General features: G+C 55.6%; 1 protein-coding gene across 1 annotated transcript; it reads right to left on the reverse strand.

Moving 5' to 3' along the window:
- Nucleotides 1-84: 84 nt before the first annotated feature.
- MLC1 (modulator of VRAC current 1) lies at nucleotides 85-20696 on the reverse strand. Its single transcript, XM_068971600.1, has 12 exons — nucleotides 20544-20696; nucleotides 19175-19264; nucleotides 17936-17989; nucleotides 17581-17682; nucleotides 11273-11371; nucleotides 11048-11050; nucleotides 10846-10917; nucleotides 9875-9991; nucleotides 8428-8484; nucleotides 7769-7891; nucleotides 1582-1743; nucleotides 85-159 (listed from the first exon to the last, which is right to left on the reverse strand). The coding sequence occupies exons 1-12, from the start codon at nucleotides 20676-20678 to the stop codon at nucleotides 85-87; spliced, it is 1089 nt and encodes a 362-aa protein (XP_068827701.1). The 5' UTR covers nucleotides 20679-20696.
- Nucleotides 20697-21417: the final 721 nt, after the last annotated feature.

Raw genomic sequence — 21417 nt, forward strand, 5'->3', positions numbered from 1 at the left:
CCCGCAAGAAGGGGAGGGACAGGCAGGGCTGCAGCTCACAGGCAGCTGGCGTCAGGCTGCCCTGCCTCGGCACCCCCTGCGCGGTCACTGGGCCATCTGCACCACGACGGCTCTCCACGCTTTCTCCTTGTCGAACTCCTTCAGGGGGCTTCTGGCCACCTGCACCTGAGATGGGACAGCGTGTTTGTCCGGGGCCACCCAGCCCCGTGCGGGAAGCAGGGGAGGCCGAGCCCCTCTCTGGCCCCTCTACTCTCCCAGACGTCCCCCACCCTGTCCTCTGCAGGGGCTGGGCTGGCACCCACACCTGCCTCGTGAGGCCTCTTCCTGCATGCCCACATCCTGCACCCGGCAGAGCAGCCTCGGCACACAGTAGGTGCTCAGTAAGTGCTGCAGACGGGCAATGATACTTTCCAGGGTGCAGCGGTAAGTCCCGCCAGCTCTTCCTGGGGGAGGAGACAGATGCCCCTGCCACCGCGAGGCTGGACTTGGCCCTGGAGGCTGTGAAGGCAGCTCCAGGGCCGTGACCCCTGGGAGGGAGGGCGTCTGAAGCAGCCAGTGGTCACCAAACAGGGCGGACCGCTGCCCAGATCGGCCCTCCTGAGCCCCAGAACCGGCAGCTCTGGAACCAGCTAAGAGGACCCACTGGCTTGACGCTGTACCCTTGACATCCTGATATAGAACCAGGTGAACCTCACGTGGGGCCCGGGGACACAGACGTGCCTGTGGGAGACTGACCGCAGCCACGTGAAAAGGACCACCAAATGACACCACCTGAGGAGCGTCCAGGAGGTGAAGCTGGGGGCTGGCGGTGCTGGGCATGTCCAGGAGGCGCTGTGCGGAGCGCAGGGCAGCCCCCACTCGACTCGCGGTGTCCCCGTGAGAAACCCACGGGCCTGTGTTTCTGACCTCTTTCTACACTTAAACCCAGTTTTTCCGGAAGGGCCCTGGTCCCTGCTGGGATGTGCTGCACAGCCAGTAAGTAAGCTGGGTGGGCCCAGGTAGCAGCTGGGCAGGAGGCGTGTCCAGTTCACCCAGAGAGGCCTCCTCAGGTGCCCAGAGCATGATGCCACCCGGGGGACAGCGGGCGGGTGTGCCCAGCAAAAGCCGCAGCAGACAGCACCCAGGGAGGAGCGTCCACTTGCGGGGACGAGGGGCAGGGCCTGGGTGGAGTGCAGCGGCCGTGAGCCTCGTGGAAGGGCTGCCGTGAGTCCCCAGAGCCGCCGCCTCGGGCCCTGGACAAACGCCTGCAGTGGGGGGGGCGGGCTCCCCTTCCCGGCGGGCTGCAGAAGGGAGAGCTCTGTGTTCCAGAAGATGCCTGCCAAGCTCTCAGCTCACTTATAAGAGTAAGACTGGGAGCATTCAGCCCATAATATCTTTTCAGCAATAGACTTGTGTTTGCCTGGCTAGCTTAAAAAGTGTATAAACGTATTGCACCTTTTCAAGATTTTTCTTTGTTTTAAAGAGAAAGTGACCCAACAGGTCTTGAAAGAAGTCAGCCTGGGTGGCGTCGCTTTGCCCAGGGTCCCAGGAAGGCAGGCCCCCCCTTCCCCTCCCCTCCAGAGGGGCTCAGAGGTCACTCACATCCCCGGCTGCCGGGCGCTCCTGCGGGCTGGGCGGTGCACCCGTGGTGTTCCAGGAGGCGCCCACCTTGAAGCGCACACACTGGACGACGGTGGCTGTGTTGAGGCCCGCCTGCAGCAGCAGCTCCAGCATCAGCAGCAGCAGCAGCGCGTCGTAGGATTGCTGGGGGCAAGAGGTGAGTGGGAGATGGGGGTGGAGGGTGGGACGGGACGGCAGGCCGCAAGCCCTGCCCCCCAGCCGCCCCCACCCACTGCACAGCCCCTCGGCCGGGAGGCTCCCAGAGCAGAGACCCCGAGCCCTGGGCTGGAGTGGTTCCAGCTTCCCATTCCTGGGGGCCCTACCAGCTGGGGCAGTGATCCCAGTCTCAGTGAGCCAGAGCTGAGGAGCTCAGTTCTGGTCTGAGCTCTGCCGTCCTTCTTAATGGAAGACCTGCACAAACATGACACAGAGGCAGCCAGGCCCCCGACGGTGCCGCCCGGCTCGTCCTCCAGGCCCCCCAGCAGGTCCAGAGAGGAGCCACTGAAACCATCTGTGGCTTCCCGGAGAGTGCCCAGGGAGGCAAAGGCGAGCTCTGTGTGAGACGCCAGTGGAAGCCCAGAGCTGGAGGAAAAACAGGGACACGGGCTCCAAAGAAAGACCAGCAGGCCAGCTCCAGCAGAAGCTGGGGGGCCTGGACTTACTGGGAGGAGGTGTCCGCCCGGTACCATAGGAGCAGGGCGTGGCACACCTTGGGGAAGGGGCTGCCACCCACACATCGGGAGGCCTAGGGTCTGTAGAGACACCCACAGACCACTGGCTCCCTCCTCACACTGCAGGGTGACCTTCCAGCCTCAGAAACGCAAAGCAACCAAACATTAAGACAAAGAAAAAAAAAACTCACCATCTCTCAAGTTAACCTGCACACTTAAGGGTGAGTCCAGCTTTTTTAAAAACGCAACACGAGTCAGGCAGGGGGACTCTAAAATGCACATAGGAACTTTCTGGTAGCCCAGTGGTTAAGAATCTGCCTCCCAAGGCAGAGGCCATTGGATTGATCCCTGCCTGGGGAACTAAGATCCCACCTGCCGCAGGGCAACTCAGCCCCAGTGCCACAACCACCGAGTCTGCACTTGAGAGCCCGCAGGCCCCAACGAGAGAGACGCACGGGCTGCAAGGAAGGACCCCACACGCTGCAACCGAGACCCGACGCAGCTCAAAATGAATAAGTGTTTCTTAAAAATCTAAAAGATAAAATTCATATAAAAGAACAAACAATGACGGAAGCAAGGAAGCCCCGAGATGCAGGGCAGCCGTCATCAAGCCAGCCAGGTGGTGACGCCCTGGTGCCAACCTCTGGGGTGGGCAGAGCAGCACAGATTGATTGGCTGCGAGAGGACAGTCAGGGCAGAAAGAGACCCAGACAGACAGAAGCTCAGTCTCAGATGACTGAGAAAAAGAGGGGCTTTCTAATAAGAGGAGCTGAACCTTTTATTCACGGACAAGCCAGTCGAGTAAAGTCCGACCGGGCCCACTCCTCGCGCCAAGCTCCAGGCTAAACTCCAGCAGAAACACGAGTGTGAGCCTTCCTAATTGTGACTCAAAATCCAGAAGCAATGAAGGAAAACATGGACAAATTTAACTGTGTAAAACACCAACAGAACTTCCACGCGAGACAGACCAGCAAGCAGAACGGAGCAGCTGCCCAGCTGAGGCCGCGGTTTGCATCTTCCGTGTCTGACGGAGGACTGGGCTTCCTGTGTTGACGGCGTTATCAAAGCCCGCTGGAAACGGGAGAGAGACACAGGCGAGCTTGTAGGGGAAAGGCAGAGCCCAGGACAGAGGAAAGGGCCTCACTGACCCGCGCGTTCAGACACGTGCTTTGGCCCCCTCGAGGCGCCAGCTCTCAGCCGTGTCACAGGCCCCGGGGGACACCCCTCCCGGGCTATGGGGCATAGGTGCTCTCATACCGCTAGTGGAGGAAAAACAGAAGCCTCCCAGGGGATTTGCCAACATCCAACTAAACCATAAATGCATCTGTCCTCTGGGAGATGAGGAAGCACCAGGATGAATTAAGTTTAAAAAAAGAAAGGCAAGGCACAGAGGTATGATTAGAGTGGCCTGTTCCCTAGGAAGGAAGGAAACGAAAGACACACACAGTTGCCTGTGGGAGCAGTGGGAGGCCGTGGATGGGACCACAGCCCCTCTCAGTTTGCCTTCGGGTTGATTTTGACTTTTGAACCATGTAAAAGTTTTATATATTCAAAAGTCCTAACAAGAGGGAAAAAAGCACCAAAGCCCCAAACTGAATACAAACAGAAACCATTAAACTTAGCTGTGCAGCAGGGCCACCCAGAGAGGATTCCTTCCCGGAACGAGTGAGTGGAGGAGCTGTCAGCTTGCCCAGCAGGCACGGCTGGTGGGAACGGCCGTCACTCTGCGCATGTGTGTGTGCGGTCAGATAAAGGGGGCAGTAACCACAGCCACCTCTTCTTAATATCTTCTGCTTCTGTCAGGTCCAGACCATTTCTGTCCTTTATCGAGCCCATCTTTGCATGAAATGTTCCCTTGGTATCTCTAATTTTCTTGAAGAGATCTCTAGTCTTTCCCATTCTGTTCTTTTCCTCTATTTCTTTGCATTGATTGCTGAAGGCGGCTTTCTTATCTCTTCTTGCTATTCTTTGGAACTCTGCATTCAGATGGGTATATCTTTCCTTCTTTCCTTTGCTTTTTGCTTCTCTTCTTTTCACAGCTATTTGTAAGGCCTCCCCAGACAGCCATTTTGCTTTTTTGCATTTCTTTTCCATGGGGATGGTCTTGATCCCTGTCTCCTGTACAATGTCACGAACCTCATTCCATAGTTCATCAGGCACTCTATCTATCAGATCTAGGCCCTTAAATCTATTTCTCACTTCCACTGTATAATCATAAGGGATTTGATTTAGGTCATACCTAAATGGTCTAGCCTGATAAACTATGGAATGAGGTTCATGACATTGTACAGGAGACAGGGATCAAGACCATCCCCATGGAAAAGAAATGCAAAAAAGCAAAATGGCTCTCTGGGGAAGCCTTACAAATAGCTGTGAAAAGAAGAGAGGCGAAAAGCAAAGGAGAAAAGGAAAGATATAGGCATCTGAATGCAGAGTTCCAAAGAATAGCAAGAAGAGATAAGAAAGCCTTCTTCAGCGATCAGTGCAAAGAAATAGAGGAAAAGAACAGAATGGGAAAGACTAGAGATCTCTTCAAGAAAATTAGAGATACCAAGGGAACATTTCATGCAAAGATGGGCTCGATAAAGGACAGAAATGGTATGGACCTGACAGAAGCAGAAGATATTAAGAAGAGGTGGCAAGAATACACAGAAGAACTGTACAAAAAAGATCTTCATGACCCGGATAATCATGATGATGTGATCACTCATCTAGAGTCAGATATTCTGGAATGTGAAGTCAAGTGGGCCTTAGAAAGCATCACTATGAACAAAGCTAGTGGAGGTGATGGAATTCCAGTTGAGCTGTTCCAAATCCTGAGAGATGATGCTGTGAAAGTGCTGCACTCAATATGCCAGCAAATTTGGAAAACTCAGCAGTGGCCACAGGCCTGGAAAAGGTCAGTTTTCATTCCAATCCCAAAGAAAGGCAGTGCCAAAGAATGCTCAAACTACCGCACAATTGCACTCATCTTACACGCTAGTAAAGTATTGCTCAAAATTCTCCAAGCCAGACTCCAGCAATACGTGAACTGTGAACTCCCTGATGTTCAAGCTGGTTTTAGAAAAGGCAGAGGAACCAGAGACCAAATTGCCAACATCTGCTGAAATCATGGAAAAAGCAAGAGAGTTCCAGAAAAACATCTATTTCTGCTTTATTGACTATGCCAAAGCCTTTGACTGTGTCGATCACAACAAACTGTGGAAAATTCTGAAAGAGATGGGAATACCAGACCACCTGACCTGCCTCTTGAGAAATCTGTATGCAGGTCAGGAAGCAACAGTTAGAACTGGACATGGAACAACAGACTGGTTCCAAATAGGAAAACGAGTACGTCAAGGCTGTATATTGTCACCCTGCTTATTTAACTTCTATGCAGAGTACATCATGAGAAACGCTGGACTGGAAGAAACACAGGCTGGAATCAAGATTGCCGGAAGAAATATCAATAACCTCAGATATGCAGATGACACCACCCTTATGGCAGAAAGTGAAGAGGAACTAAAAAGCCTCTTGAGGAAAGTGAAAGAGGAGAGTGAAAAAATTGGCTTAAAGCTCAACATTCAGAAAACGAAGATCATGGCATCCGGTCCCATAACTTCATGGGAAACAGACGGGGAAACAGTGGCAACAGTGTCAGGCTTTATTTTTTGGGGCTCCAAAATCACTGCAGATGGTGATTGCTGCCATGAAATTAAAAGACGCTTACTCCTTGGAAGAAAAGTGATGACCAACCTAGATAGTATATTCAAAAGCAGAAACATTACTTTGCTGACTAAGGTCCGTCTAGTCAAGGCTATGGTTTTTCCTGTGGTCATGTATGGATGTGAGAGTTGGACTGTGAAGGAGGCTGAGCGCCGAAGAATGGATGCTTTTGAACTGTGGTGTTGGAGAAGACTCTTGAGAGTCCCTTGGACTGCAGGGAGATCCAACCAGTCCATTCTGAAGGAGATCAACCCTGGGATTTCTTTGGAAGGAATGATGCTGAAGCTGAAACTCCAGTACTTTGGCCACCTGATGCGAAGAGTTGACTCATTGGAAAAGACTTTGATGCTGGGAGGGATTGGGGGCAGGAGGAGAAGGGGACGACCGAGGATGAGATGGCTGGATGGCATCACGGACTCGATGGATGTGAGTCTGAGTGAACTCCGGGAGTTGGTGATGGACAGGGAGGCCTGGCGTGCTGCGATTCATGGGGTCGCAAAGAGTCAGACACGACTGAGCGACTGAACTGAACTGAACTGAACCACAGTCAGTACTACCAGGAAACAAGGTCTCTGGACTAAGAGAAAAATAAGGCAAATACAAAATAGCAGAGGCTGGGGGAACCCTAACATGTAAAATTTTGAACTGGAGATACCAATATACATTCAGGACCTGTAAGTACACACGTTTCTCAGCTCTGTCCACTGACCGGGCTTAGGAGTGATGATACCCCCACAGGAATGATATCACCTGGACCAGGTGAGCCGGGCCATCCCGAGCACCTGCTGGGAGAGGCTGATGGGCTGGCGTCTGGGAGCCCAGAGAACAGGGATGCAGCATGCTGTGGACAGCGGCCAGCGCATGTGCCCCAGGCGTGGGGGGCGGATTCTTGGGCAGACACAGGGGCACACCCTGGCCCCATCTGTGGCCCAGGCAGCGAGCTGCTGCAGCGCTGACCCACAGGCGCTGGCACTGGGACTTCCTTCCCTCAAGGGGCTGCAGCTCCCAGGAAGCCCGCCGGCAGCGCCAGCGCTCCTGGACTCACTCCTGCCGACACGGCAGCACACAGACCCACAGGGGCCGTCTCCCAGGCAACAGGCCTGCACTCCAAAAGGCCAGCGCCTGGCGGGGAGCGGGGTCTGCCCAGACCTGAAGACACCAGAGTGCAAGGGTGAGCCTCACTGTTCCGAGGACCGCTGCCCTCAGAGCGGCTTCTCAGGACAGTCCGAGGGGATGCTGTGCTGTGAGCTGGTACGCCGGCCGCCTCAGCTGCGCATGGACTGGCCTCACTGCTGATGTGCAGAGGATCGAAGGCCAAGGGCCACCTCAGGCGTCTGCCACTCCCTTTCAGATGCTTCCAGAAAACAATGCCTGTGCGTGCTCTGCCCACCCGTCAGCACACACACACACACACACACGGACACAAACCACCAGAGAACCTCAGTGGTGACTGCAGTAACCTTTCAACTCTTCTGATATGTTTGAAATTTCTCAGAACACTATCTTACTGGGATCATCCAGGGCATCTGAGACTAACCTTGGCTGATGCCCGAGCCTGTGAGGGGGACACTGGACCCCCAAGAATCTCCTTAAAGAGGAGGTTCTCACTCCCGTCAGCTTACCCAGGAACCAATGGGGTCTCTCATGAGACTGCATGAATGCGACTCTAAAACACGAATGTAGAAAGGGCTGAGAAAATGAGACATGCCTGTGAAGGCAGGCATTCCCAACCTGGGCAGCAGCTCAGCGGCACCGTGTCTCTAAGGGTTTAATTAAAACAAAAGCACACAGACCTTGAAGGCTGGCGGGTAGTCTTTGAAAACATCCATGATTCTCATGATGCTGAAGGACAGGTACCCAGAGGCCGTGAAGAGCAGTGGGGCCGCCAGGCTGCACACGGCGATCAGCACCTCCACCTGGTGGGAAGCGGGGCGGGCGCCAGGGAGGCCGGCGCCCGCCAGCATGGATCAGGGCCCTGCACGGCCTGGGCTGGCAGGGGGTGTCTGCTGAGTCTCCGTGCTCAGTGTGCCCCTTGAGTCAAAACGCACTGGGTGCTGTTTTCTCAACTGACACACAATTCACTCTCTTCATAAAACAGCACTTAATGGTCTATGGCCTCCTCCCCATGCCCTCCAACCTGCTCCCCTGACCTCCCAAAACAAGCCACGTGGCCCCAGGAGTCAGCCGAGCTCGGACACTCACGCCTCGGGGCATTCAAACTGGATTTGGCAACCGTTGGCATTCAATATCCACGCCGGGGCAGGACGCTGCCTCTGCTGAGTCCCGGGAATCTCTCCCGACCCTCACGCCAGACCTGCCGCGGCTGCTTATTTCCACAGACAGTCGCCCAGCCCTCCTGCAGGCCCTGCAGATGCCCCTCGGTGCTCGCCCCACCCCGCTCAGGCCAGCGGGCTGCTCAGGAGGCCCCTGGGCCCAGCCGGGCGTCACCTACCAGAGCCCTGCTGGGACACTCCGCCGTCACGTGGCTGGCAATGGCGCTGGGGAAACACTGAGAGAGGAGGAAAGAGAAGGCCTCAGAGCTGACAGCCCGTGTCTGGCCCCACACGTGCCCTCCCTTGCTCATTCAGGCCATCCTGGTGGCCGGGAGAGCCGGCCGCTGGGGCTGGAGGGCAGAGGCTCCCTGCGCCCCCGCCGCTCAGCGCCACAGAGGCTGGGGGCCGGCCGGGGGGGGTGTGCGCCCCGCCAAACACCAAGCGCCTGTCTCCTGTTCCCTCCCAACTCAGCGTCGCGCCGGGGCTGTGGCAGGGACTCAACAGCCGCTGCGTGCCAGGCAGGGTCTGCGTCCAGCTGCAGTCGCGCCCACCATGTCCTGGTCCAGCTGGGTCTGCTCACGGCTCAGGGTCCAGGTGAGGACGGAGCTTCGTGCTTCTCTCTGCGGGGACCCTCAGCTGGCCCTCGCCTGTGCCTTCTCGTCTGCTGGGTCCCCTCAGCTGGCCCTCACCCCTGGCATTTCTGGGCCATCAGCAGGGCAGGCCGTCAGACTTGGGCCCTAGAGACACTGCCACTGCACATCATGCCTCGACCACAGGGGCGCCTCTACTGGGCCAGCGTCCCTGCCGCTTTGTTAGTAATCAAGGCCTGTTCCACTCATTTGAAGGAGCCAGGACCCAGGCAGGGGGAAGTTCAGGGGCAGAACTTCCTCGAGGCCGCCAACCCCCGGGCCCGCCTTCTGGACACCCAGCCACCCCGCCAGGTGCCGGCGCCCTCGCCGTCCCCGCCCACACAGCCTGCTGAGCCCAGGTGTGCCCAAACCCCAGCCAGCCATCCACGTGGCCACAGCAGTGAAGGCAGTGGCCACACGGCCGGCGTGGGAGAACAGGGTGCAGGGGATTGTGCGGCTGGGGCGTCACACGACGCAGGCAGACTCGGGGCACAGGGGACCCGGTAATTGCCGCAAGCGGACTGGGATCCAGGCACCCCGGCGCAGCACAGACGCAGGGTGGCTGGGCCGGGGGCCAGGTGCTCCACAGGGTGCTTTCCAGTTTCAGTGGCGAACAGCATTAAACTATGTGAGCCAACTGAGACCTGCTTATACAAGGGTGAAAGTCCCCGTCTACAGCAGCGACCGAGCAGCAAGCACTTGCCCGACTGAGCCTGTGCTGTAGCTGCCGTCGGTGTAAAACGACGCACGTGTGCCATTCCAAAATGTGAACAATGTGGATGCTGTGCACTGCAGAATTATATAGCATGATAAAGCAAGTATTTTCCTGGGAAAATAATTCAAACAAACAAATCAGCTAAGCTAACAGCCTGACTCATTTATTCCTTGGTCCCAAACAGCCTGGGTGCCCCCGGCCCTCCCACCGCGACCCTGCCTGACTGCCCAAAGCTGAGCTCAGAAGCTGGCCACCCCCACGGGCACCACCCGGCGTACTCACGGCCACTAAGATCCAGGAGAACGTGGCCGAGAAGTGCGGGCCCGAGACGGCGTTGTCCACGTTCAGAGCAATGACCCCCCCGAGGATGGCCGAGACCCCCGCAACCACCTCGATGACCTGGGGGCGGGCAGACAGCGAGGGTCAGCATCGCCTGGGGCGGGGGCGGCTACCCAGGGCCCCGGGAGGCAGGTGGGGAGGCTCCTGCGAGCTCAGGGCCGAGGAGCAGGGCGCCCCCTCCATGCAGTGACATGGAGGATTATCTCCAAAGGGATATTGAAAATGCGCATTCCAACCCAAATCTGGGGAAAAGGAAGGAGGGAACTTCCACCAATTCAAAGGAAAGTGGGAAAAGGCACAGAAAATAGGAAAAACACAGAGAAATACGTAAATACGAAGGCGGCAGGAGTCGTGCTCCGGGTGGCCTGGCTCCGTCTGCACGGCCCCTACACGCTGCACAGAGGCCACCCAGACGTGAGGAAAGAAAGGGCTGGAAGGAGAGGGGAAGACTCGGCGGGAGACAGGGACAGGAGGCAGCTCGCGCAAATAACGCGCCACTGTCCTGGCAGGAGCCGTGACTATGGAGAGTGGCTTGTAATGGTTTAAAAAGAGACGCGGGGAGGCGGGTGGAGGGACAGGCAGAAGGAAGGGATTCTAAAGTTGTGTCTACTAAAACCAGGCTCCAGAACTCTATGGTGAAAAGCTACAGAATTACAGAGACAGATCCGTAATCTGTACTCAGGCTGGGAGGTTTTTAACAGGCCTTTCAGTAATACAACCAGTGGACTAAAAGATTTTGGAAAGGGCTTAAAACACAACTAACATGTGATCTGTGGACACACTTTGAGAGTAATGGGTGCACTGCCGACCAGCACGGCGCCTGTGGCCGCGGACATGCCCGTCCCGTATTTATCACGCACTCCCTGCCCCCACCACTCCACGAAGCAAAGAAGAGGGGGAAAGGCCTTTCTTACAGAGTAGGATTTCAGGACCCGAGCAGGAAATGTCACTTCATACAGAACGCTGCTGCTCTCAGAGATGGAACCCTGTAAAGAAACAAGCCCCGTTACAGGGGCGGCCATGCCCAGGCCATCGCTCCGGGGACGGTCTGAAATGGGAGCTTCTGGGTGAGGCTCCTGGATCTTCCGGCTTGAGAGCAGAAGCTCAAGCATGGACTTTCTCTTTGCGCACGGAAATGTGTGGTTGCTGGAGTCCTAGCTTACAAGGCGGTATTTCGGGTGGACTTGGCTCTGTCTGTGGCACTGCTCGGGGTGGGGAAGGTGCTCGGTCGGCATCAGACGAGGGAGGGGATGGTCTGCATCCCTGTGTGCCTCCCCGGGGCCATCGACCCCTCGCGCTGCAGCTGGGTTGTGGTGCAGCCTTGCCGCAGGCTGGACCCACCTTCTGCTTGCAGTGCGCCTCGCCGGACCGTGCAGAGATGATCACCGTGGCCGCCATGAAGAGCTCCAGCAGCAGCAGCAGAATCAGATTGAAGTTGATCTGCCCAAGGAAAACATACAGATTTATAACCTTGGCTTCTCCGCTTTCATCCAGGGAACACAGACAGTCCCATGAAAGGGCTTAGTGGCCTCTCTGAAGTCTGGGCCACATTTCCTGTCCAAAGTCAGATACCAGGCAAGTCTCTTCCTTCTTGGTTGTGGATTTTTGTTCTTAAACCACTGTTGGCTCACAGGCTGGAGCTGACCTTATGCTGTAGTCTGCCAACCCTGACCTCAAGCTTCCCCGGCAGTTGGTCCCTCCGGGGTATTTACCCTAAAGAAATGAAAACTTACATTTACACCAAAGCCTGCCCATGTTCACAGCAGTTGTGTGTGTAGCTGCCTCAGGTGGAAAACACCAGGCTGTTGGGGGTCACAGGCTGACCCACATCCTGACTGTTGACGGTTACAAGAATCCACGCCTGTGCTTAAATTCACACAATACCCAACAAGTCAATTTAACTGAGTGATATAAAACCATAACATCTACTACTGTGGGCAAGAATCCCTTAGAAGAAATGGAGTAGGCTTCATAGTCAACAAGAGTCCAAAATGCACTACGTGAGTGCAGTCTCAAAGATGACAGAATGATCTCTGTTCATTTCCAAGGTAAACCATGCAACATCACAGTGATGCAAGTCTATGCCCCGACCAGTGATGCTGAAGCTGAAGTTGAACGGTTCTATGAAGACCTACAAGACCTTCTAGAACTAACACCCCCAAAAGATGTCCTTTTCATTATAGGGGACTGGAATGCAAAAGTAGGAAGTCAAGAGATACCTGGAATAACTCTTGTAGTAAAGTGATACACTCAAGATGCCAGCCAATTTGGAAAACTCAGCAGTGGCCACAGGACTGGAAAAGGTCAGTTTTCATTCCAATCCCAAAGAAAGGCAATGCAAAGAATGTGCAAACTACCTCACAACTGCACTCGTCTCACACGCTAGCAAAGTAATGACCAAATCCTCCAAGTCAGGCTTCCACAGTACGTGAACCATGAACTTCCAGATGTTAAAGCTGGATTGAGAAAAGGCAGGGGAACCAGAGATCAAATTGCCAACATCCGCTGGATCATAGAAAAAGCAAGAGAGTTCCAGAAAAACATCTACTTCTGCTTTATTGACTATGCCAAAGCCTTTGACTGTGTGGATCACAACAAACTGTGGAACATTCTTCAAGAAATGGGAATACCAGACCACCTGACCTGCCTCCTGAGATACGTGTATGCAGGTCAAGAAGCAACAGTTAGAACTGGACATGGTAAAACAGACTGGTTCCAAATCGGGAAAGGAGTACATCAAGGCTGTATATTGTCACCCTGCTTATTTAACTTATATGCAGAGTACATCATGCGAAATGCCGAGCTGGATGAAACACAAGCTGGAATCAAGACTGCTGGGAAAAATAGCAATAACCTCAGATACGCAGATGACACCACCCTTATGGCAGAAAGCGAAGAGGAACTGAAGAGCCGCTTCATGAAAGTGAAAGAGGAGAGTGAAAAAGTTTGCTTAAAACTCAATATTCAGAAAATGAAGATCATAGCATCTGGTCCCATCACTTCATGGGAAATAGATGGGGAAACAGTAGAAAGAGTGGCTGACTTTATTTTCTGGGCTCCAAAATCACTGCAGATGGTGACTGCAGCCAAGAAATTAAAAGACACTTACTCTTTGGAAGCAAAGTTATGACCAACCCAGACAGCATATTAAAAAGCAGACACATTACTTTGCCAACAAAGGTCCGTCTATTCAAGGCTATGGTTTTTCCAATAATCATGATGGATGTGAGAATTGGACTATAAAGAAAGCTGAGCACCGAAGAATTGATGCTTTTGAACTGTGTTGTTGGAGAAGACTCTTGAGAGTCCCTTGGACTGCAAGGAGATCCAACCAGTCCATCCTAAAGGAAATCAGTCCTGAATATTCACTGGAAGGACTGATGCTAAAGCTGAAACTCCAATATTTCGGCCCCCTGATGCAAACAGCTGACTCATTTGAAAAGACCCTGATGCTGGGAGGGATTGAGGGCAGGAGGAGAAGGGGATGACAGAGGATGAGATGGTTGGATGGCATCACCGACTCAGTGGACATGGGTTTGGGTAAACTCCGGGAGTTGGTGATGGACAGGGAGGCCTGGCGTGCTGCAGTTCATGGGGTCGCAAAGAGTCGGACACGATTGAGCAACTGAACTGAACTGAACTGAACTGGGAGTTGGTGATGGACAAGTGATGTGCTGAAGTCCACGGGGTCGCAAAGAGTCATATACGACTGAGCGACCGGACTGAACTGATAAAACCAACCCATCAGGAATTCCCTGGCGGTCGGTGATTAGGACTTGGCACTTTTAGTGCCCGGGCTGGAGTTTGGTTCTTTTCTGTTTCTTGCTCTGCTGGGTCCTCCCTGCTGTGCGTGGGCTTTCTCTAGGGGAGTCAAGAGGGGGCTCTCTAGCTGCGGTGCTCAGACTTCTCATTGCGGTGGCTTCTCTTGGTGCGGCTCTCAGGCTCTAGAACACGCAGGCTCAGTAGTTGCGGTGCACTGACTGAGCTGCCCCACGGCAGACAGAAAACTTTAATACTAATAATGAAAGATGTCCCCTCATCAACAGTCTTCATGGAGATGACTTTACAGGTGAGTTCGATCAGACTTTCCAAAAGCAGTGACTTCTCACCATGTCAAGATGTTGCAAAAAAGCAAAAAAGAGGTAAGAGCTTCTGCGTTCATTTTATGAGACAGGAAAACCTTGGTTCTAAAACCAGACAAAGGAAATATAGGTCCATTTCACTCAGGAAACTTGATGAACAACCCTAACCACCAGACTGGCTGGTCAGCCCATCAAAACACTGAAAATAATACACTATGATGAGGTAAAGCTAATCTCAGGAAGGAAAGTTTCAACACCAGAAAAATTGGTGCATTTAATAAACTAAGTGAGGACAGAGCACCTCAGAGTCCAAGAACCAGCAGCACAGGTTTGTAATTTTAAAACAGAAAACTCACAGCAAACCGGGAGCTGAAGACAAGATTTTCACTTGGTGAGTTATGTATAAAACACTTAGTGGAGGGGCTGCCCTAGCACGCCAGTGGCTAAGAGGCTGCCTTCCACGGAAGGGGATGCGGGTTCGCTCCCCAGCTGGGGAACTGAACTCCCACGTGCCGCAGAGCAACCAAGCCCACGCCCCACGATGGGCGAGCCCTCAAGGCAACTGGCGAGTCTGCAGGCGGCACAGCCGGAGAGGAAGAAGAGGAAACCGCACAGAGAGCTTAGATCCAGCCCATTTAAAACTGGGAAAAAGACACAGGCCCAAGGAGCCAGAAGTCCTGGCCAAAGCCCTGAAAACAAAGGAACTGGAGGGGTCGCCTGAGCAGGGTGCTTAAACTGTTCTGTGTGGGTGACACAGAGACCTACACAGAGCAACCAGCACAACCAGCAGGAAAGCTCGGAGGACGGGGGTCCAGCACCGCCTCTGGACAGAGTCCACTTAAGAGAATCCATTTCTAAAAACGGCTCCAATTTCAACAAAGGCTAAATTAACACATGCCGTCAGTTGATGTGACAACGTAAGATGCTGTCACTGGGGCAACTAGATAAAGGACACCCAGGAATGCTCTGCACTGTGCATGCAAGTTCTTCTGAGTCTCTAATACTTGAAAATAAAGGGAAAAAAGGAAAATCAGAAGCTTCTCTGTGCACTAGCAACACGCCCGTGAATTATGTAGGACTGTCTAACCAATACAGGAACATTCTGACCCTGATACAGGGCTGATGCTGTGAGCGGGAGACAGTCTGTGCCCCTGGTGGGTGACGTCACACAACAAAGCTGTTAGTTCTCACAAGGTTACTCTATAAACTTCAACTGATCGCAATAGAATCTCAGCTGTACTTTTTGAGGAGCTCAGCAAACTTATCCTCTAATATATTGGAACTAAGAGCAGTCGACTCTGAAGAAGGAAGACAGCTGAAGTCATGAAGCCACACTGACAAGCCTGGCTTCGCCTCGGCCGCCAAGCAGCCCATGGGGGTGGGGGTGCGGCTGACACACGTGGGGCAGCCCGAGCCGCTGACCACGGAGAGACCCAACTCAGGACAAGCTGAGGACGGGAGCAGCCAGCAGACAGAAAGGAAGCCCAGGAGGGTGCCCGCCTGGGAAGAGGGCTTCAGAAGTGGCAGTGATCAGAGGGTGACCTGTAGCAACTGGAAGCCACACCACAGTCATCAGATGGGACAACGCAGTGGCTGGAGATGCCACGTGCAGGGAAGGCTGCATGACCGGGCGGCCTCCGGCCGCAGGGAGGATGGACCCTGCTGTGTCAGCTGGGTTCATGGCCCCTCTGGGCATCCAAGGAGCCCACGGAGACATGCCACGCTGGCCTCGTTTGGTGAGGGGAGAGTTGGAGGCCATAGAGCTGGGCCCTTCCCTAAGAAGGCAGCGCCCAGGAGGACAGCGAGCAGCCTGGGCAGGGAGTGTGGGGACGGAGGCAGCAGAGGCTCTGCTGGAGCTCCGCGTGGCTTCCCCCTGGGGAGGGGCAAGTCCAGCTCCTGCTCGGCAGGGAGAAGGGGGAGGGGAGCAGCCCCTTCACCCTGGTGGCCTCACGGGGGAGCTTTTGGGCTTCCTGTTTCACTGTATGTGACCCTGTTTGGATACTGGGGGTCCTGACCTCATGGTCCTGGGGTCCTTCCATGTGTTCAGGTGTCTGAGCGTCACATCCTCTACATGGCCTGGCTGGACCTTGGAGGTGCAGGGGCCCATGGGTCTGGTTAACAGTGGGCACTGGGGCCCAGCCCGGGGGAGGCCACCAGGTAGGAGGAGAATGTGTGTGCGAAGCTTCGCTCATCTTCAGTCTCTCCATCCACTCTGTGTGGGAGGCACCGTCCTGGGTGACGGATGCTGGATTATGTTCTGGTCTGGGATTTCTGCCACCATCAACAGGGCTGCTAGGAGCACGCTGCCTGGTCACCGTGTGAGTGTCTCTGAGGTCTGCACCTCTTCCGAAAGGACCTAAAAATTCCAGGCCTTTGCCTGGAAATCCTCTCGTGGCAGGGCAGCTGTGCAGTGGTGGGGAGATCCCCACCTGAACTTCAAGGGGGCTGCGCCCCGGCCCTCGGCACCACCTGGACCTGCTGGGGCCTGCCTGTGGGCCCACAGGCTGGCGGCACCTCCACACAGGGTTTCCTTAGTGAAGAAGCATCGCAGTTACAGTGAGGCTTTGCAGCTTCTTACAGTCTCCAGACCTTCTGCTGCATTTATGCCCAGGAACCTGATACTGTATTTCATAAAGTAATACCTGTATTTCAGTAACATTTTCAGCAATATCTGTTTCTGGCATAAATAATTGTTTTACGTGGATTTTCACACCCAACAACCTTGCTACGTGCACTTAATGACCAAACGTCGAGAAAGCAGAGAATCGTCTCCTGCAGAACAGGCAGCAGACAGGCTCCTATCAGACCCGAGCATCTGTCACCTTCTCGCCCAGACGCCTGGCCAGGGTGTCTCTGGCCTCCGCACCCTTTTCCTGATCTTAAAGACACGCATTCACTGTTACACACAGAGCAGTGGCATCTCTAATCAGGTCCTGTTTCCTCGAGATCCTTCTCTGCTTTCTTGTGATTTAAATAACAAGGCTCTTCCATTTTTCTTAGCAGAAAATAAAGTAATAATGAGACTTTAGTCAGCAGCATCACACATTTAACAACATACACTATTATGTACTGCTAATGTTTAAGACCCTGTTTAAGACTCATTGGGAAAGACCCTGATGCTGGGAAAGATTGAAGGTGGGAGGAGAAGGGGACAACAGAGGATGAGATGGTTGGATGGCATCACCGACTCAATGGACATGAGTTTGAGCAGGCTCTAGGGGTTGGTGATGGACAGGGAGGCCTGGCGTGCTGCAGTCCATGGGGTTGCAAAGAGTTGGATACAACTTAGTGACTGAACTGAACGTTTAAGAACTGTCGTGAAAGAGACACAAAAAATCAGTGAATCCATCCACTGACACCAATGAAAGCGCTGAAGACAGTGCTTTTCTTCAGCAGCATAGGTGGGATTCTCAGACTCGAGAGCCACGGTACACATCCCCTATGTAGCTGCCCAGCAGACAGCTCGCCGACACTCGCCCCAGGCCCACGGGGCTGAGCAGACTCGGCAGGAGCCGAGCCCTCGGAGCCTGCGGCCGTGGGAGACTGCATGGCTCTCTGCGGACTCACATCTACTGCTGACGGGTTCAGGACAAGCTTACAGCCGAACCAGATCAGGCAGGTGGTGGTGACGGCAAACGTGGCCACGAACAGCATCTGGAAGTTGGGGATCTGGAAGACAAGACGGGAGGCTTTCCTTCACCTCTGTGTGCGGCTCGACCTCACTCCTGGGCACTGACCACCCTTCCTGAGGACAGGCACTCAGCATCAGCGGGGGTGCCTGTGAGCTCGGCCCGTCTGTCCTCATGGGGGCAGGAAGAAGGGGGTGCCCCAAGGGCAGCCTGGGCCCGTCCCCCCAGCACACCCTGCAGTCTGGGGCCTCCGGTGCCGCCCTCAAGCTATGCAGACGGAAGGCTGGACTCACCGCGCTAACGTTTCTCCTCGAGACGGCAAAGCTCACGATGGCTGAGGGGATGCACTGAAAAGAGAGAGTGGGTGAGCATCCCGCTGGCCGCTCTGTGTTCTAAAAACCTGCAGGGCCCGAGGCATGTCCTCTCTGCCCAGGGGTCTCGCTCAAAGCTGGAGGGTTCTGGGTCTTTCGAAATAATTCTTCTGGGAACAGCTTTAACTGTTCTGATGACGGAAAGACACCTGAAGGTGAAGACTCCTAGCCAGATGCGCCTGGAGCAGATGTAGTCTCCTACCACCCGAGACCAGGCACGGCTTGCTAAGAACTACCCAGGAGACCCTGGGCCCCTTGGGGTCCTTGTCGGGGGCTCCCACTGCGGCCTCCCAAGGGCCGAGGACAATGAAAAAGGGAGCCTGGGCAGCAGGGAGGGGCTGGGGGTCACGCCAGTGTCGCTGCAGCCCCGGGTCCCCCAGCCTTGGAGGGAGCAGCGGGGGCAGAGCCTGGCAGGAGGTGGATGGGGGCTGGGCCAGGGGAGGAGCCAGTGGGACCACGTGACCCACCCCCACCCCATCACCCCTGATGATTCTGCTGGGACATCTGTCTAGGTCAGTGTGGCCCTGGAGCCATCTGGGTCAGAGGTCACTGTGACCCCCAAACAGGGCTGCTCCAGTGGTGAAGAGCAAGGGCCACCTAGGAGGTTCTAAAGAGAAGGGCAGCAGGTGAGTGGAATTCTTTCAACAGGTTTTCGTTAAGAGAGCAGAGGCTGGGCACCCTTCGCGGGTACAGGGGAAGGAAATGTCGGTCTCGAGTTTTCAGACACTTGGGAGTGCTGACAGGGCTGGAGCAGGTGGGCGAGGGCCCCCCCCGCAAGACCCCAGGGAACATGCCCCGTGCTCGAGCTGGCCAGAGGTCACTGGTTGTCTCTCCGTGCAGTTGTTTCTCCCCTGGGCCTCAGCACTCTGAGTCCAGAGCAGGCACAAGCTCTAGGGCGGGCAGGTGCAGCCCCCCAAACCATGGAGGGGGTTCCCTGCCGGCTCGTGGGACGGCCCAGAGCAGCACGCAGCCACCTGTGAGGACTCGAAGGGCCGCTTCTCACCCTGGAGTTGGTGGAGGAAGGCAGGCTGGCTTCATTCATCCGTTTCAGAAGTGGCAGAAGCCAGAGAATAGAGAGGATTTTTTGAATGAGAAGTGAGCAACAGCTACGGGTCGATCTCAGAGTCAAGAGCTCGGTGCCGACACAGGGCCGCTACTCACCGAGCCTGCAGCGCAGCGTAGGTAGTCCATCTCCAAAGGAAACACGTTTCCCAGGTAGAGAGAAAACCCCGAGGTCACAAGCAGGCAGCTCTGCGGGACAGCACGAGCACAGGAGGCGCCAGCGGGCCTGAAGCTCAGGTGGCTGGACAGCCTGCCCTCTGTCCACGTCTTAACAGCACCCACGCCTGGATCCTGCTGGACCTGACGCCCTCCTGAAGGACAGCAGCTGCCCACCCCCCCAGGCTCAGGCTGTGGGCCTCAACACTCACTAGGGGGACGGGAGGCTGTCAAATCCAAAAGCAAGAAGCGGCAGTGCCGCTTCCCAGACGCCCTCACCTCAATGGGTGCAGTGGGCCTGGGGACAGCGCCCAGTGCACAGCCCTGTCCTGCTCCAGGAGGCGGAGGTGGAAATCCACCCCACAGGGAAGGCCGTGGGCTGGAGGTCTCAGGTGGAGGCCTCTCAGACCCGGGGTCTGGATAGGGGGCCTCGTGCACCATGGAGTAGGAGCACGGGGCCTGAGGGTGCGGGGACAGGGGGGACCTTGGTACATCCCCAAGGGAGGAGCAGACAGCAGGACCACGCGCTGCGGCCAAAGGCACAGAGCCCCAGCCCCCGCGAATGAGAGGAGGCTGACTAGCTGCTGGCGTCCACACGGGGGCAGGGGGAGGAGACTCCTCTGAGACACACATAGCGGGGGGTTCCAGTCTCAGTGGGGTAGGGTCGCGGTGTGGGGGAGGGCAGGTAGGACCACCGGGGTGCTGCGGGGCCAGCCTGTAGGGCCTGGGCCCAGGGAGGGGCAAGTGCCCAGCCTGGATCCTGGGTCTTGGCCTGGGCACACAGAGCCCCAAGGTCCTGCCCACAGAGAGCTGGGCCAGCGGCCAGCCCAGGTGGCTGTGCTTGCTCAGGCCAAAATGGCTCTCTCTATTGTCCAAGTGCCTACGCAAGCTGTCAGAAAAGGGATGTCCCAGGACCCCAGGCAAGGTCCACCGGGCCTGCCCCCAGCTCCCTGCTGGCCCTGCCCCTCGGTCTTCACTGTCCCATGGCCCTGGCCTCCTGCCTCAGGACCCCATTCCGCTGTTCACCCTGCCAGAGGCCAGTCCTGAGAGCGGAGCCCCTCCTCCCCATCTCTGCAGAGCCCCCAGGAGGTGACGGTCGTGCAGGCCACCCTGGCCCAACAGGGGACCTGACTGACGGGCAGCGTGGGCCCCAGACTGTCCCAACCTGGCCGGAACACAGCGGCCACCAGGGAAAGAATCGAAAGCACACGAGCAAGTGAGCACGTCACACCCGTGAGGCTCTCAGACGCAGCAGTGGCCCGGGCCCCGGGAGCCACACGCAGGCAGGGGCCCCTTGGTGGGGAGCACTCACCCCCATCAGCACAGAGAAGACCCACGTCTTGCGGCTGAAGCACGGGGGCAGCCTCGACGACAGCTGAAGGTCGCCAGGCTTGGTGTCCGGGGCGTAGCCCACGGCGTCTGGCCTCCCGCGCTCCAGCGGGGGCATCCGGTCGTAGGTCAGGCCCTCCCGGCACTGCTCCTCACGGGCCATGGGCCGGCTGGAGCCAAAGCTGGCGTGAGCAGCCGCAGCACAGCACTCACCACGCAGCCCCGTCCTTATGTGCGATAAGATTACGAATTACACTTTGATCACTCTGAAAACCTCCCAAAGAAGTGACTTTTAGTAAACACTTGTCTGGGCTTCCCTGATGGCTCACTGGTACAGGGTCCACATGCCAGATCTGGCCCCTGCTCCGGGACAATCTCACACGCCAAGGGGCAGTTATGCCCATGAGCCACACCCATGGAGCCTGTGCGCCCCAACAAGGGCAGTCACTGCAACGAGAAGCCCACACCGCAGCTACAGAGCAGTCCCCAGGCGCCACAGCTGGAAAAAGCCCGTGCAGCCACCAAGACCCAGCACAGCCAAAAATAAGTGTTCTAAAAAGTATTTTTAAAGTTTTTTAAATACTTGTTTTCAATAAAAGAAATATCATACATATGGAAGTACTGTGAATCTAAAGAAGAAAACCAGCACTTAATTTCGAAGCGAATAGAATCACTCTCCCAGTAAAACCACCCTGACCACTCCAGATTCATGGAGGGACTTAGGCACCTTGCTGAACTGGGGCTCCCCCCGCAACATCTCACTGTCCACTGGCAGCTGCATCCACAAATCCCTTGATGTGCCGGCTACCCCAGGTCCCGGGTGGTGACCAGACAAGAGATCACAGATGTACCCCACC

The sequence above is a fragment of the Capricornis sumatraensis genome, chromosome 4 (assembly GCF_032405125.1).
Source record: "Capricornis sumatraensis isolate serow.1 chromosome 4, serow.2, whole genome shotgun sequence".
Classification (NCBI taxonomy): Eukaryota; Metazoa; Chordata; class Mammalia; order Artiodactyla; family Bovidae; genus Capricornis; species Capricornis sumatraensis.

What these genes read in the sequence shown, in the direction of transcription:
- MLC1 (XM_068971600.1), bottom strand. Translation starts at nt 20,678, where the DNA reads ATGCCCCCGCTGGAGCGCGGGAGGCCAGACGCCGTGGGCTACGCCCCG. An exon ending in TCTTCTCTGTGCTGATGGGG is followed by an intron (nt 19,265 to 20,543) that starts GTGAGTGCTCCC and finishes GCTGTCCCGCAG; the next exon opens with AGCTGCCTGCTTGTGACCTC. An exon ending in ACTACCCGCCAGCCTTCAAG is followed by an intron (nt 1,744 to 7,768) that starts GTCTGTGTGCTT and finishes TCTTGCCCCCAG; the next exon opens with CAATCCTACGACGCGCTGCT.